Source organism: Rhinatrema bivittatum, chromosome 4, assembly GCF_901001135.1.
Source record: "Rhinatrema bivittatum chromosome 4, aRhiBiv1.1, whole genome shotgun sequence".
Classification (NCBI taxonomy): Eukaryota; Metazoa; Chordata; class Amphibia; order Gymnophiona; family Rhinatrematidae; genus Rhinatrema; species Rhinatrema bivittatum.
The window spans coordinates 215,431,803-215,449,559 of record NC_042618.1 but is presented as its reverse complement, the minus strand read 5'-3'; the positions used below and the strand labels follow the sequence as shown (position 1 = coordinate 215,449,559).

Sequence of the window (17,757 nt, the reverse complement as noted above, 5' to 3'; positions counted from 1 at the left end):
ACTTGCGCATGCTGAGCCGCGCAGCCTTCCTCCATTCCCTCCGAGGCCGCTCCAAAATCAGAGCGGCCTCAGAGGGAACTTTCCTTCCGCCCTTCTCCTCCCTTCCCCTACCTAACCCGTCCCCCAGCCCTACCTAAAACCCCCCCTTACCTTTAACTTATAAGTTGCGCCTGCCTCCAGGCAGGCGTAGGTTGCAGCGTCAAATTTCCTCTGTGCTTGGAGGCTATGGCTCCACCCCCGGACCACCCCCTTTTTCAAGCCCCGGGATATATGCACGTCCCGGGGCTTGCGAGCGTCGCCGGACCTATGCAAAATAGGCTCGGTGCGTGCAGGAGGGGTTTAAAAGGGTTACGCGCATATATTACGCGCGTAACTCTTAAAATCCGCCCCTAAATGTATATTCGAATTTATGGGTAGCAATCCCTTGTGTGTTGGGGAAGAGAATAGTGATAAGAGTATACTACCATCCACCTGGCCAAAATCGTGAGACAGACAGTGAAATGCTAAGAGAAATTAGGGAAGCTAAACAAACTAGTAGTGCAGTAATAATGGAAGATTTCAATTACCCCAATATTGACTGGGTAAGTGAAACATCAGGACATGCTAGAGAGATAAAGTTCCTAGATGGAATAAAAGACAGTTTTATGGAGCAATTGGTTCAGGAGCCGACGAGAGAGGGAGCAATTTTAGATATATTTCTCAGTGGAGCACAGGATTTGGTGACAGAAATAATGGTGGTGGTGCCGCTTAACAATAGAGATCATAATCTGATCAAATTTGAATTAATGACTGAAAGGGGTACAGTATTAAATCCACGGCTCTAGCACAAAACGTTCAAAAGGGAAAATTTGACAAAATGAGAAAAATAGTTAGAAAAAAAATGAAAGGTGCAGCTGCAAAGGTAAAAAGTGTGCAAGAGGTGTGGACATTGTTAAAAAATACCATCCTAGAAGCACAGACCTGATGTACTCCACACATTAAGAAAGGTGGAAGGATGGCAAAACAATTACTGGCATGGTTAAAAGGTAAGGTAAAAGAGGATATTTTAGCCAAAAGATCTTCATTCAAAAATTGGAAGAAGGATCCATCAGAAGAAAATAGGATAAAGCTTAAGCATTGGCAAGTTAAATGTAAGACATTGATAAGACAGACTAAGAGAAAATTTGAAAAGAAATAGGCCATAGAGGCAAAAACTCACAATAAAAACTTTTTAAAATATATCTGAAGCAGAAAGCCTGCAAGGGAGTCAGTTGGACCATTGGATGATCAAGGGGTTAAAGGGGCACTAGAGAAGAGAAGGCCATCATGGAAAAATTAAACGATTTCTTTGCTTCGGTGTTTACTGAAGAGGATATTGCGGAGATACCCATTGTGGAGAAGGTTTTCATGGGTGATGATTCAGATCAACTGAACCAAATCACGGTGAACCTGGAAGATGTGGTAGGCCAGATTGACAAATTGAAGCATAGTAAATCACCTGGACCGGATGGTATATACCCCAGGGTTCTGAAAGAACTAAATAATGAAATTTCAGACCTATTTCAATTAATTTGTAACCAATCATTAAAATCATCCGTTGTACCTGAAGATTGGAAGATTGCCAATGTAGCCCTAATATTTAAAAAGGACTCCAGGGGTAATCCGGGAAACTACAGAACGGTGAGCCTGACTTCAATGCCGGGAAAAATTGTGGAAACTGTTATAAAGAATAAAATCACAGAACATTTAGATAGACATGGTTTGATGGAACACAGCCAGCATGGATTTTCCCAAGGGAAGTCTTGCCTCACAAATCTCCTACATTTTTTGAAGAGGTGAATAAACATGTGGACAAAGATGAAACAGTAGATGTGGTGTATTTGGATTTTCAGAAGGCGTTCGACAAACTCCCGCATGAGAGGCTTCCAAGAAAACTAAAAAGTCATGGGATAGGAGGTGATGTCCTTTTGTAGATTGCGAGTTAGTTAAAAGACAGGAAACAGAGTGTTGGATTAAATAGTCAGTTTTCACAGTAGAAAAAGGTAAACATTGGAGTGCCTCAGGGATCTGTATTTGGACTGCTGCTTTTTGATATATTATTTATAAATGATCTGAAAAGGGGTACAATGAGTGAGGTGATCAAATTTGCGGATGACACAAAATTATGCAGAGTATTGTGATGAATTGCAGGAGGATCTTGTGAGACTGGAAGATTGGGTTTCCAAATGGTGATGAAATTTAACAAGATGCATATAGGGAAAAATAACCCTTGTTGTAGTTACACAAAGTTAGCTTCTATCTTAGGCATTACCACCCAGGAAAGAGATCTAGGCATCATAGTGGATAATACATTGAAATGATCAGCCCAGTGTCCTATCAGCCCAGTGTGCAATCAAAAAAAAACTTATTTATTTATTTATTTATTATTTTATTTATTTATTTAAAGTTTTTATATACCGACATTCATCGGTGATATCACATCGGTTCACAGTGTAACGCAAACAGACGCCTGGGATGGCGCATTACATCGAACAAATAACGTCGAACAAATATAACATGTTAACAAGAGAGTAATTGGGGGGGAGATATAAACAAAATTAGCAAGTATATACAATATGTACAATAATGGGAGATAACATATAATATAAAATTTAGGCAGAATATAAGGTGAGGGGGGGGTGAAAGGAGGGGAGTAGGGAGGGAAAGGAGCGGGGGGTAGCACGGTGGAGAGAGATAGGGGAAGTTTAGGTGTATGCTTTCGTGAAAAGCCAGGTATTAAGCTTCTGCTTGAAAGTTTTTAGGCATTCTTCTTGCCTTAATAATAAGCATCATGCTGCTGCAACACTGGCCATATAAGCCAACCCTTTCAACACATCTAGCTGTCTGGGATGTAGTTTTGTCAAAGTCTCACCCCTTACGTTGTCCTCCAGTTTGATAGCTGGTTACTGGGTAATACGTTAACTGCAGTACAGCGACATCCTGGTCCATAAAAGATCAGGAGTCACTTAGGAATATGCAACATAATTCTTGTGGGCGGTGAATGGGCCAAATCTAGCCATCAAAGCCAAAATCTTGACTGGCAGCTAGTCTCAGCTCTCTCTACACACCCATGCAACGAAGGGACAGCAAGACTGGTTATTTGGTATTCCTTGTTCAATCAGCTTATGAACACACTTGCTATGAGCTTTTGAAAATGGTCAACCCTGCCATGAGCCACAGCAGTCAAACCTCACTTGCCAAGGGCTCCCTACAACTAGGGATGTGCATTCGTTTTGAACGTATGCGCAATTCGCAATGGATAGGTCTCTTTTCGTTGCATTTGTGGGTCCGTGAAACGTATGGCGAACCCCCACGAATGCAACATATCATTACCAAATATTTTGTGTGTCTTAAGGAGCGAATATAAAAAAAACTAACTAAAAGCCCCACCCTCTTGACCCCCCCAAAACTTGCCAAAAGTCCCTGGTGGTCCAGCAGGGGTCCGGGAGCGATCTCCTACTCTCGGGCTGTCGGCTGCCAGTATTCAAAATGGCGCTGATAGCCTTTTCCCTTACTATGTCACAGGGGCTACCGGTGCCATTGGTCGGTCCCTGTCACATGGTAGGAGTACAAGATGGTGCCAGCCGTCCATTGCTCCCACCATGTGACGGGGCCAACCAATGGCACCGGTAGCCCCTGTGACATAGTAAGGGCCATCGGCGCCATTTTGATTACTGGAAGCCGACGGCCCAAGTGCAGGAGATCACTCCCAGATCCCCACTGGACCACCAGGGACTTTTGGCAAGTCTTGGGGGGGTCAGGAGGGCGAGGGGTTGTAGTTAATTAAATTTAAAGGGTTGGGATGGGTTTTTTTTTTGTTTTTCCAACTTTAATGGAAAACAAATACCGAATGCAACTAATAGACAAATCGGGTTTCCCCCTATGAAAACGGATGCAACGGAGTTGGGTCCCGGCACAACGAATACCGAATAGCAACGTATCTTTTCCCTCTGCACATCCCTACCTACAACCTAGCTGCAGTCATAAACTTAAACTCAATAATTCAGTATAAAGCAGCAAACACATCTAGGCCTATGTTTGAAACACGGTAATGCAGCATCCTGCTATAATACTCTGCATTTTACTGTGTGTACGTCAGGGCTCAATAGTGCTTATTGTATGTTGCCATTCCATCTATCAAGGCCTCATCTAAGAAGAGCAACTACTACTTCTATGATGTTACGTGGAAACTGCTCCCATATGTGGAGGGAGGGGTGAGAAAACTATTGGGCACCTCCAGGTGTTATCAGATATTCTGTGTTGCTTGCACAGTAGCTGACAGGAACCATCTATCATTGTACTTTCTTGACCCATTAAATCATTTGGTGTTATTATTCTTAGACCTAGTAATGTTGCATATATCAGTAATTGTACTTGATCTAGTCACAATGTAACAAGCCTGTACATCAAACTTGGTAATGCTCCTGAAGGAGGCCAGATGAATCACCACCCCGATCCGGCCAAATCCCATCATCTGGGCCAAGGTCCCAGTCTTCCCCGAAAGAACCCTTAAGTGTGTTGCATATGCATCCATTCCAATAAATGACAAAGAAGCCTCAGAGTGGAATGACTCTGTTCATATGGGCTAGTACTGTGCCCATGACTAACATCATGAGATAACTTGTGAATTAAAGGCAGTAGTAAAGCAGTAATACAGGTTAGAGCAAGAGAGGAGTACAATGCTGTAGAGATGTCTAGTATCTATCATTAAGGTACATACAAAGTAAGTGCAATACCTCTGAATATGTTACAGCAATGTTAATGAATACATCAGAGGAAATAATATATCATATAAAATGTTTGTTTACATCACATGTTATCACAACATCTTATCAACATCTTATCAATATATTGTGAAACACATACCCAACTGGTTTATTAAATCTTTTAATACATTTATTATAATTTTACATAAATTACCAACACTCATATACACACTTATATTCACAAAAATGTTTTCACAGATAAATATTATAGATATGCATCCAAAAGACAATAGTTATAAAACATGCCAAACAATCCCATACCCAAATGGACACACATATCATATTATAAATCCAAATACATGGTACTAAAACCCAAATATTAATCCCTCCTCATACTATTAAGCATCACTCACTACACTCATACCTTACTAACCATGCATACCATCTCACTCATTCATCAATAACCATGCTGTACCCTTAAAATGAATATGAATATTGTCCAGATATCAAATACTATCTATATCTACTATGATCCCACCACATGGGTATTATCCATCTCAATTCACTACCAATTTCCCCACTATCCCGATGTACGGGTGCACCTACAAATTCAAACACAAAATAAATTCATTGCACATACCATCAAGGCACTATACTATCCCCATATCTCAACAAACCATTACTCAATTTCAAAAATATTTATTTACCGAACCTCCTCCATATGTTGTTTCAGTAGTCACCAACATGACCTCCACCATCCGCAATGTCTCCGGAGATGATCTGCATTTCAGTTGGTCTATTGTGGCACATCACATCCGGCGTTGTGACACATACATACCACCCATCCACCTTATATAGTTCACATTAACCAGTCAATACACATTAACCACACTCCTTCCCATATTCATCCAATGACATGCTGTACTTTCAAAACCATGGCTCACAATAAGATGTTGATGTTGATAAGATGTTGTGACAACATGTGATGTAAACAAACATTTTATATGATGCATTATTTCCTCTTATGTATTTATTAACATTGATATCTATCATTATGCATCTGTATAGGATACTATAGCGAGGAGAAAGTACCCGATCAATATCACGTAGCCAAATGGAAGATCACAGTTTAGGGAGAAAAGCCAGAGCATGCAGCTGGATGCCAACCCCTTCTTCCACCTGACAAAAGACAAGAAGGCAATAAACTCAGACAACCTGGCCTGTGGCATGTCAAACAGCATTATGACCAAGTTGAGTGCCAACTTTTATCAGATGCGGAGGTATGAAATGGTCATGATAAATTATGTGATGTGCCACAATAGACCTACTGAAATGTAGATCATCATCTCCGGAGACATTGCAGCAATAAACAGAATTACTATGATATAGTGTAAGGTTGCAGAGCCGCAGAAGAATATGTGAAGATATTAAAGCAGAGAGACTGGAATGTAAGATGGAATACCTGACAAATGGTGCTGCAGTCATACCTGAATCTGACTGCAGGAATCAGTAATCAAAGGGAATGATGAAGCATTCCTACATACATGAGACTAGACCAGGTACACAAATGAATCATGCCAGAATGAGCTGGCAGGAATGAGTAACTGAAGGAATGAGGAAGTTAATCATCTGGCACCGAAGCTATGATACCATTGCAGCATGATGGGGCACTTGGGGAAAGAACTGTTGTCATTCCCTAGGGGATTAGCTTGTGTCATGTAAAGTGAACCTGACAGATGGAAAATGCATTCTGTGACATGGAAAAGGAACAGCTTGTAACAGCTCCTCTACTGAGCTAGCACAGCAGGCCACTGCACATCGAGATCTCCCCAGACAAGATCTATATTGAGACATCACCAGAGGTGAAGGAGCTCACACATCACATGACGTAAGATGTGTCTGGATGGAACAGATGACTTATTGAGGAAGAGATCAGAATGGATTTGAAGTGCACCGCCATGCTGGCGACCTGCTAAATTAAAGGAAGACAAGGATTTTAAATCCATCGCGGTTAACATTGCCATGCAGATGCTCATATGCATGTGATGTCAGGAAGACAAAGTGACACAAGCACCACTGCCAAAGGCAAGCCAAAGTAGAGCAGGGCACACACACGCCTCCCTGCCGTGGATAAGCCATAACTGGCTAAGTCGCACATGCTCTGCTGTCATCAGCAAGCCATGACAGAGCAGCTTGCTGCTGACAGCCGCTAGAGCTCATCTCCAGTAATTAGTATGGCCCAGTGAGAATAGTGAGCCCTTCTGTGCAGAGATACCCCCTGGCCTACATTGATATTGTCTCAGAGATCCCCTGCATTTCTTTCCATGCTTTCAGATACTGATTTTCTTATTTAACCCTCATCTCAATGCCCCGCATTCTAGAACCTCGCTCCTTTGTATGGAAATCCCTGAGATATTTTGATTTCTCTATTGTAGCTCACTTGTGCCTTTGCTAACTGAGAAGGCAAAATGATATGTATGAGTAACTTAGGAAATCCATGGCAGAGAACAGATGCTAGCGTGCCAGTAGATGATTTGTGAAGACAAACAAATCATAGCGGATTAGAAATTATGGCCATGCCTGAAAAGCTGACCCTCATGTACAGATCAGCTACATTGAACATCAATAAAGATAAACAAAGATTTACCAAATAAGAGTGAGTGCTAAAGCATTGGAGTCCCAAGGAGTTTGTGCATTGAGCACAATTAAGCAGCTTTTGGGGGACAGAGTAACAAGCACCAAATCACAGCGGCCCACAGCCTTGACTGTAATGGTTTAGCCGAGAGAAGCACAGTATACTAATCAGATGGTCACTAATAGTGATTCTAAAGAAATGCCCACATTTTTATTTTTTACTGTAAATTATCTGCAGAACCTGCAGTCGACAACAGGAATCGATGACGTAGCAGTGAAAAACAATTAGCTGAGAACATAGGAGCAGCATCTATCAAGCAAACTGCTTGACACCTGAGAATATTCATGAGATATACTGCAGACATAGAATACAAACCCAAATCAGATCTGTGCTACCCTTCGGCTACCTCTTCACATGAAGAAACTGAAGCAATTCCAACTCTGTTTATAAACAAGGCATAGCTGCCTAGGGCAGAACATCACATTGACTTCAATGTAAAACAAAAACCAAATGCAACAAAGGAATGATTATTTTTCTTTTGTTTCAAATGAATCTGACTAATGACTGTGCCCTACAAAATGAATGAGCAAACGGAAATGGATTTTTTTTTTTGACCCTCCACATCCTTAGTGGGCACGGGGGGTACCTGAGAATGTGATTGTGGGTGGGATGGGGGGGGGGGGCAGCAGGGAGACTTTTATTCAAAAATAATGAAACAAGATAGGATGGGGGCCAAGCTGTGACCCCCCCCCCAATATTTCACTTTTATGGGGGCATGGCACTACTTTGCCTGGTGGGGCCAATTTAAATATATTGAGGAGGGAGCATGGCATAGCTGCAGGCCCACAAAGGTATTTTATTTTAAGGTTTTACTGTGCTGCTTAACCAAATGTTTTTGAAAATATCTGGTTAAGTAGATAAAAGCCTAACCAGTTGTATTCAGACATAGCCAGTTAGATTTTTAAGTTATCCGGTTACATGTTGCTAGATACTTTCAGTGAGTATAAGCAGCATTTATCCCGCTGAATATTTGTAACAAATTATCCAGCTATCTTTAGCCAGATAGCTTGGCCACTTGTTGGGTAACAGAATTCAACAAAATTATAATTTAGCCAAAAGACATCAAATGACTATGAAATCAGCAGACCTGAATGACATGTTCTTGCTAGAATTTTGCATTTCTTCTAGGAGGCTGTACTACTTGGTCTTTTTCCTTCTGATATACATTACTTGGAGGCTTCAATGCAATCTTTTTCCTGCTTTGGTCCAAAAGTCTTGCATTTGATTCCCAGGGAAATAAGATTTAGTCGAGACCATCAGGGCCATATTCAATAAGCTAGTGAGTGGCAAGTTACCCAGTTAAAATTGCCTACTAGTACTCGGCTATAGTTATCCAGATAAGTTTACCCAAATAACTTTAAACCTAACCGACTACATTCTGAGTCTAGCCGGTTAGGTTTAAATTTAGCCAGGTACATTTACCTGAAGAACTTGAACCCTATCCAGCTATTAGTGATGTGTAGCCAAAACATTTTGTTTCATTTCATTTTTCTGTTTCAGGGGAGTTTAATTGTTTTTGTTTCATTTTAATATTTATTTTAGTTCAATTTCTTTGCCAAGCCAAATCAACATTAAAAAAACACACCAAACTGAAAAATAAAGTGAAATAGGGCTTCCCTGGGCCCACACGGCCACATCCTGAAGCCTTCCCTGCCCTCTCCCCCCCCCCTACCAAAATAACAGAGCCTAAGCAGAGCCCAGCTGAGGCTTCCCCAGGCCATTCCAACCACCCTCTTACCTTGCAGGAAATCAACCGGGGGCCCAGGCCCATGCAACATAAGGCCATACAAGAAAATGGCTCCAGCCGGATCTGAGAACACCACCATTTTGACGTTACACAAAGCTAGGCTCAGGGAGATAAGTATATCCAGCTAAGTTGTTCAGCAATTGGAAATTATCCCATGAATCAAAGCATTTATTTATTTATTTGTTTGTTTAGCGATATTTGATATTCTGCCTTTTCCCAAGAATGGCCTCATAATAAAATGCTGCGTTCATTTCATAATATCTGTAAATCATTAGATTTGGATTGACCTGTTTCTAACCACTAACCCTCTCTGATTGGTTGTACAAACATATTTTACTTAGTGAAAGTAGTAGCAAAACCACTAGCAAATCACTTTTCCAAAAATAAAAATTGAAGTCATTGTATGCTGCAGACTTCATCGATAGTTTGACTGTGGAGGTTTGAAAGGCCAGACTATATCGAAATGATCAAATATGGCTTCATTTTTCAGAGGTTTATTTCTCTTCTCTATTAATAAGTCCCATTCTGAAGGTACAGATTACTTTTTGGGTTTATTTGCTGTAGACTTGATGACATAATTGTACATTCTAGCATACACACAGTGAAAGTTTAAGTAATCCCACGTTTCATATCTTATGCAGGGACAAATCCTTGTAAATGGCGAAGAGATTGAAGAGGCAGATGTTATTGCAAAGAATGGCCGGATTTACACTTTGAATGGTGTTCTCATTCCTCCCTCGATAGTGCCTATTCTCCCCCATCGATGCGATGAAACAAAAAGTGAAATAATACTGGTAAAGATATCAATACCATACCAACGAATAAACATTTTCCCTCAGCAGAAACTTCACTAAAGGTTACAGGACAGCTGGATTATTGTGACTTGCTTTACAGGGGTGTGGAAAAACAACCACCTTGTAGACTGCAATATGTAGAGAATACTGCGATTCGTATCCCATTGAATCTAAGATTACATGATCAGATCTCACTTGGACTTCATAAACTGCATTGGCTACCTACTGTAGCAAAGATTGAATTTATAATCCTTTATTTGAATTTTTAAGAACTTATTGAAATAGGAAGCTAAATATTTAAAAGTGTGGCTACTGGCTAGAATGATATATTCCAGCTAGAGCAGGGGTGGGCAATTCCAGTCCTCGAGGGCCACAAACCTGTCGAGGTTTTAGGATATCCTAATGAATATGCATGACATAGATTTGCATACAACTGAGGCAGAGTGCATGCAAATCTCTCCCATGCATATTCATTAGGGATATCCTGAAAACCAGACTGGTTTGTGGCCCTCGAGGACCGGAATTGCCCACCCCTGAGCTAGAGTTTTACATGCCCTTCAGAAACTATATTATATATATTTATTTATTTAAAAATTACATGATCCTTCTTCTCCTGATATGCATTACATGGAGACTTTAAAACAATATTAAGTGTAATCAGCCAGGTACCTTGGATCTTAGACATCTTAATCCATTAAATAAATACAATCTTTTCCTTGCTTTGATCCAAAAGTCTGTCATTCGATTCCCAGGGCACTATGATTGTGTAGAGACTATCTTGCCTACAGAAAGCTGTCCAGAACCTGGTGATATGTGTTTACTACAATTTTTGCTTTTGAGCTCTGGCTATGCAGGATTGAGTGACAATGAAACCTCACACAAGTTAAGTCAAGATTTATGCCTGACACATAAACTGTGTAGCATGAAAGGATTGTTACAGCTATTAATGCACCAAATCCCATATATATTCATGCCTCCCACTTCTGTACAGCAAGCATGCTCACATTATAAATGCATGCAGTATGTATGCTATATGTGTGCATATGCCTGCATTTCTGTAGCGGTATCCTTTCATACTTCTGGCACTTCAGGTTATTTGCGGGAGGATATTCCCAGGTGTGCCAGGAATGCAATTTTCCAGACAAGCTGTAGCTCCAGATTAATTCCATCCTTGTCAGTAGGGTAAACGTTTAACTATGCCCATGTTTCATTTCAGGGTTCCTGCGTGAGTTGCTCCTTAATATTATGGAGCACTTGTCCTAAGGACACTCAACGCACAGTAAGTGTGATTGCTGCTTTCTGCTGTAATTGGTGAAAACTTTTCTTTTTCTTTTTAATAATGTTAGCACTGTTTTTTTGTTCTTCTGCATTCTGTTTGCATTGTTCCCCCTCAGTCTTCCAACTTTTTGTCAGAACACAACATATGCCTTAAAGCAAGAAATTCTGTTGAATAGCTATTGGCCCAAAAGTTATTCGTTGTCCTTTTTTTCCACACCTTGTGGTCTTTTAAACTATGAAAGCAGATTTTTAGGAAAAATGTTCCAATATTCCAGAAAAAAATTGAACAGTGCTAGTAAAACATAACCAAATGCATAGAGCCAAAGAACTATGCCAAATATTATTACAGGACTCAAAACAAAAATTCTTATTTCAACCCATCCATGATTTCTAACAAACAATGGGGCCGATGCAAAAAAAAAAAAGCGTGGAAAGCGGGCGCTGAAAAGTCAGCGCCCGCTTTCTTAACGTGCGCATGACGCCTGCAATGGGGGGGAGGGGGCCATGCTATATTGTAATTAGGGGGTCGCGTTAGCAAGGAGGCACTAGGGCTGCTTGTGCGACCTTAGCGCCTCCTTGCTAAAGTGACCCCGCGGTTACCGGCGTTCTGCCGGTTACGAACACCGACGCCGATAAATTTGGTGTCGGTTTTCATAATGCAGCCAGCCGGTTATGAAAACCGACTCCGAGCATATCGGCGTTGGTCTTCAATGTGGCCAGCTAAGTTTTGGGTTTTTTGGGGTTTTTTTACTTTTAAAAGAAGTACAGAAATGCAGTTTTTTTCTGCTTTTCTGTACTTCTTTTCAATGCGCTCAGCTATTAACGCCTGCTCCAGGCGGGCGTTAATAGCTGAGCGATAAATGTACATCTGAGACGCACATTTATTTTTTTGCATTGGAGTGAATGAGTAATAGCCTCATTCACGTGCATTTGCATGTGATGAGCGCTATCCCGTTCACTACGCGTCGGACACGCGTTAAATAGGCACTAATCCCCCTATTGCATTAGGAGGTGGATTAGCGCCTATTTAACCCGTGTCGGACTGAGAGTTATACAGTGCACTCAGCTGAGCACACGGTATTGCATGGGCCCCAATATAAGAAAGATTACCACCTTCACCTCAATTTTTAATTCACAGGCTTAAAAAAGCACATAAATTCCAACTATAGTGTATGTATTAACAGTAAGGGTGGATCTGAAAGTCAAATTTAATCTAAATCTGGGTTTTTTTGGTGGAGTCAGAAAGTATAGGCTTGCCTCGTGATTTTTATCTATTCACTTGTGAATATGTGAGCAGTAATGTATAACAGCGTGTGCATTAAAATATTTCAAAAGCATGTCCACCTGTCTTTAGCAATCAGCCTTGAAGTAGTTTATAGCATACCCAGCTGGGTGTAAATATGCTTATAAAATGTTCTGAAAAGCTATAATAAAGATGAGATGTAATGTTTTGTTTTGTTTTTTCCTTGTATTCTAGAATAGGTACGCATATAAATGCAATTACAGGAAGACACTGATGCTATCTGATTATCTAAAGACCGGCTGTGCCAGATACTGCAATTCAACAATAAAGTTAAGGCTTAAGGATTATTTATGCTTTAGAAGAAGGCTTGGTTATTTGCCCAAGCTTTTAACACTGGTGAATTGAACTGTAACCTGGGATGCTATTTTGGCCAACTCTGTTTTTCTTTTGTAATGACAAATATGTTATTTTAAGTATATTTATTTGTATTTATTTATGTGTGTATTTTAAATGTTTATAATATTTTCTTAAATCGAATAAGCAGATTTTAAACTCAGATTGGATTGGATCTATGTCTACTGCAATGCAATGGAGAGTAGAGAATTTCCCTATTGATTGCTGAGATGTTACAAAAAAAAAATATATATATATATATTTATATATGTACGTTACTGAATAAGATTGCTGTAAATATTGGGCTGCACTGAAAAACATGGGTATGGGATGTGGAAGATGCGTCTATTTTTTTGAACAAATGGGGCAACAAGGAAATGTTTATGTAAAAAGGTGCGATCAGTGAGCACCAATGCAAACTTCCAGACTTGCATGTCCTGGTGGGATTGAAGCTGTTGCACTTTCCGGCCTCGTTCGGTCCACGGCCGGACCTGCTCATCCTTCTCATCCATTCACGAGCTCCGGGCTCTCACACGCCGCAGCCAGTTCACGGTGTCTCTGGCTCCCCCGTGCTCAGGCTCCTGTCCAGACCTCACGGCAGGGCTTGGCATCCTCCATGGCGTTGGCCCTGCCCTTAGGTGTGCGCGCGCGGACCGCCCAACCTCTTAAAGGTCTAGGGGCGGATCCCACCTCTGCGGCGCGTACTGATTGATGATTGTATTAAAGGAAGTGGTCTGACACCACTTCCTTGCCTTGGCAATCGGGTCGTACACTCCAGTTTCTCTAGTTTGCCTTCCAGCGTCTTCTGTTCCAGCGTCTCCTGTCTCTCCTGTTCCAGCGTCTCTTGTTCCTTTGTCTCTCCATCCCTGGTAGTACACTTCGGACTGATCTCAGGGTACTGACCATTGCTTGCTCCTGACTACTCTTGATAGCTGCCTGGACCTGACCTCTGCCTGTTCTCTGACTACTCCTGATTGCTGCCTGGAACTGACCTCTGCCTGACCTGACTACTTCTGGATTGACTACAGGTATTGACCCCTTCTTCAGCTGACCATTCTGAACTGTTACTCTGGCCTTGATCCTCGCTATTCACTCGGACTCTCTGTTCTGGCCTCCTGTGACCTCTGGACATTCTTGTTAGGACATCGACCGCACACCCTTGTTCGTGGTGGGCATTCCTCTGCCCTTCCTCTCTAGGAGATCCTTCGAGGCCCACCTAAGACCAGGCAGCCCGGGTAACCAAGGGCTCAACCTGAGGGAACCCCGGGTTGCTATTGGTGAAGCTCCAGCTAGCCTCTGTCTTCTCCTGTGCTCCACCTCCTGGTGGCAGGTGCTCTCCGGGTCCGACCGGAAGGCTGTACCAATCCTGCACCAGGCTAAGGGTCCACCTCCAGTGCAACAGATTGCCAAGGTTATGGACTCGGCGGAGTCTCCTGCCTTGCAGGCCATTCCTGGCCTAGCCGCTCATGTCTGACAACAACAGCGAACACTAGAAGCGTTGGCTTCATCTGTGGAGAGACTACGGTCTCAGCTACAAGACTCTGTTATGGCCAATTCCGGGGGGTTGGGCTCAAACCCCACCTCCACGGGCATCACTAGCACTTCCAGCTCCACCCAGTTTCAACGGGGATCTGTGCCTCTGCCGAGGCTTCATCAATCAGTGCTTTATGCAATTTGCACTGCAACCTGCATTGTTCCCAAGTGAGACCACCAAGATTACCTTTATCCTCTCACGCCTTGAAGGGAAGGCCCTGGCATGGGCTTCCCTACTCTGGGAGCATTCAGATGATATTCTCCATCACCTCTCCCACTTCATGACCGTTTTTAAGTGGACCTTCGAAGACCTTGGCCGACAGACAGTTGCAGGTCATCAGCTTCTTCACCTCCATCAAGGCTCGCATTCACTCACCGAATTCACAGTGGAATTTAGGACACTAGCCACAGAAATGGGGTGGCAAGAGGACTGCCTTAGGGCAATCTATTTGGACGGCTTGTCTCCTGCCCTCAAGGATGAGCTGGCTGCTCGTGAGATTCCCACATTCCTGTATGACCTGATTTCCCTGGTTGGCAAAATTGACCATTGCCTACGTCAGCGACATCAGGAGGTAAAGGTCTCCCAGCCACCGGCCTCACGCCCAGTCTGTGCTACGAGTCCACAGTTGAAGGCCTTACCGGCACCTCTTCCATCACCAGAGGAGCTGATGCAGATCAATCGCAGACGCTTGTCTCCTCAAGAGCGCCTTCGTTGCAAGAAGCAAGGCCTTTGCCTATACTGTGGTGGTTCCGGACATCTCCTGCAATCCTGCCCCGTACGTCCGGGAAACTGCAGAGCTTGAGCCTGGCAGGGGTCTCGAGCTTGGGCGCTAATGTTACTGGCCCTTAATTGTTACTCCCTGTGTCCCTCTCTAGGGAGTCACGCTCCTTTGCCACAACCGCGCTCGTGGATACTGGGGCGAGTGGCAACTTCATTCTGGATGATATTGTCACAGTACTCCAGATTCCTCTTCAGCCTCTGGAGGTACCTCGCTGCATCACATCTATCCAGGGAGAGCACCTCCCCGGATGCATTACTCATCTCACCGTTTCTTCCTCTCTGTGGGAACCTTCCATGAAGAGGAGATCTCCCTGTACGTTTTAAAGCATTCTATGCATCCGATAATTCTAGGACTTCCTTGACTCCAGGTCCACGTACCCCACTTCAACTGGCAATCCCTGCAGCTAATTCAGTGGGGACCCCAGTGCCAGAACCACTGTCTGTGAAAGATGTCTCCAGCGGTCACCGTTCTGAACTCTACAACCCTTACCGGGTTACCAGTTCCATATTCTGACTTTCAAGATGTGTTCTCCAAACAAAATGCAGATATCCTGCCTCCACTCCATAAATTCAATTGCCCCATTGAGCTCCTACCAGGTACCATGCTTCCCAAGGGCAGAACCTACCCTCTCTCGCTACCAGAAACTCAAGCAATGTCTGAGTACATTAAGGAGAATTTGAATAAAGGTTTCATAAGACCCTCCAATTCCCCGGCAAGAGCCGGATTCTTCTTCGTGAAGAAGAAGGATGGCAGTTTACATCCTTGCATTGACTACCGTGGGCTAAACGCTGTGACTCGCAAGGATTGTTACCCTCTGCCGCTCATTAGCGAACTCTTTGATCGCCTACAAGGAGCCCAGTGTTGTGATTCTGTCCTGTTTGAGCAGTATCTCCACCTTTTTCCCTTCTTCAGCAGCGCCGGGGCTGCCGACGTCCTGCTGTCGCAGCCGGAGCCACCGACGTGCTTCCCACACGGCCAGAGCCGTGCTATTGCAGCCCCTGCAGCCCGGAGGCTGTCTCTGCTCTCTGCTCGCGGCTGGAGCCGCGCTTCTCCCTTTCTCACGGTCTGGAGACCTCCGAAGCTTCCTACATGTGGCTGGAGCTGCGTTTCTACTACCTAAGCGGCACGGAGGCCGCCGACTCGCTCTTCTCGTGGCAGGAGCTGCGTTGCTATTCTTTATGCAGCATGGAGCCACCTACAGCGTTCCCATGTGGCCTGGAGGCCACTGTTACCATCTTGGGCCCTCCGGGAGAAGAGGGTCTGCATTCCCAGGCTCTCCTGCAGCATGGAGCTGCCAGCAGTCCATCCTTGATGGCAGGGAAGCCGCCGTCCATCCTGGGGCCTGTCCTGAGGCCTAGTTCCTCTTCTCCTGCACTCTCAGCGTTGCAGCATTGGAGCTGTCTGAGATCCTGCATCCCCTGCTTCCTCCTAGCGGGCGAGGCTGGCTCTTCTTTCCCTTCTTAAAGGGACAGTGAGGGAGGAGGTCCACCAGTGATGTCATCAAGGGAGTCGCCTCTTCTGCCTATAAAAAGGTCTTGTCTTCATTCCTTCCTTGCCTTCACAAGGAGCCAGTCCTCCTTAGGACTCTCATCTTCCAGCTTCTCAAGGCTTTCGTTCCATGTGGGATCCCGTGTCTTCGTCTAGATGTTCTTCGTTCCTTGGTCTCTTGTCTAGTTAAGCTTCTGTGTTCCAGATGTCTTCACATAACCTGACCTTCATCTCCTGATGTCTTCACATCCTGATCTTCATCGTCAGATGTCTTCATGTAACTTAATCTTCTTCTTCAGAGGTCTCTTCAGATCCAGTCTTCATGTATTTGATCTTCATGTCCTCGGCAGCACAATCTCCTGAAGCTTCCGGCTTTTAATCCTCCTTGCACTGAGTCCCGTCTCAATGTTCATGCACCGAGTCCCGCCTCGGTGATCCTGGCTCCGAGTCCCGTCTCCGAGCTTCCTTCCTTCTCCTATATCCTGCCGGACCTTCGCAGTCTATTGCTCCTGCCTCTATTATCACAAATGAACTCTACTCTAAAGCTTGTCCCGTCGATGTGGTCCATGCCTGGCCTTGACTAGCTGTGGAGGGTGCCCCTCGGAGCAGGCCTCTCTGGAGTCTTCGTCTGAATCTTCTAAACAGTCTGTATTGGGAACCATCAGCGTAGTCCGTGACCAGCCAGGCTTGGCTGTGTAGGGCGCGTAGTGTGTCCAACTAGACAGCATTGTGGATACTGTGACTCTTTCAGAGTCCTTCTATTTTCTACCAATTCAGAATCTTCGCAGACCTTTTCTTCAGCCTTCCAGAGTCCTCCTTTTAATTATCTGAGACCTGCCTCAGATCACCTTTATCAATCTATCTGAGCCCTGCCTCAGACCACCTTCTTCAACCTATCTGAGCCCTGCCTCAGACCATCTTCTTTGACCTATCTGAGTCCCACCTTAGACCACTTTCTCCTACCAACCAACCTCATCTCACCTTCTTCAACCAACCAGAGACTCGTTGCACATTCTTCAATTACCTGAGCAAGGAATCACCAGCATGGTCCGCGACCAGCCCTGACTGGCTGTGTAGGGC

General features: G+C 43.8%; 1 protein-coding gene across 1 annotated transcript in view; it reads left to right on the top strand.

The window, feature by feature from the left end:
* STAB2 (stabilin 2) overlaps positions 1-17,757 on the top strand; it is a 473,152-nt gene that overhangs the window by 116,965 nt on the left and 338,430 nt on the right. Inside the window, 4 exon segments of the mRNA XM_029599680.1 lie at positions 9,808-9,960; positions 11,177-11,239; positions 12,716-12,810; position 13,076. Of these exon segments, the coding sequence (XP_029455540.1) occupies positions 9,808-9,960; positions 11,177-11,239; positions 12,716-12,810; position 13,076 (312 nt within the window).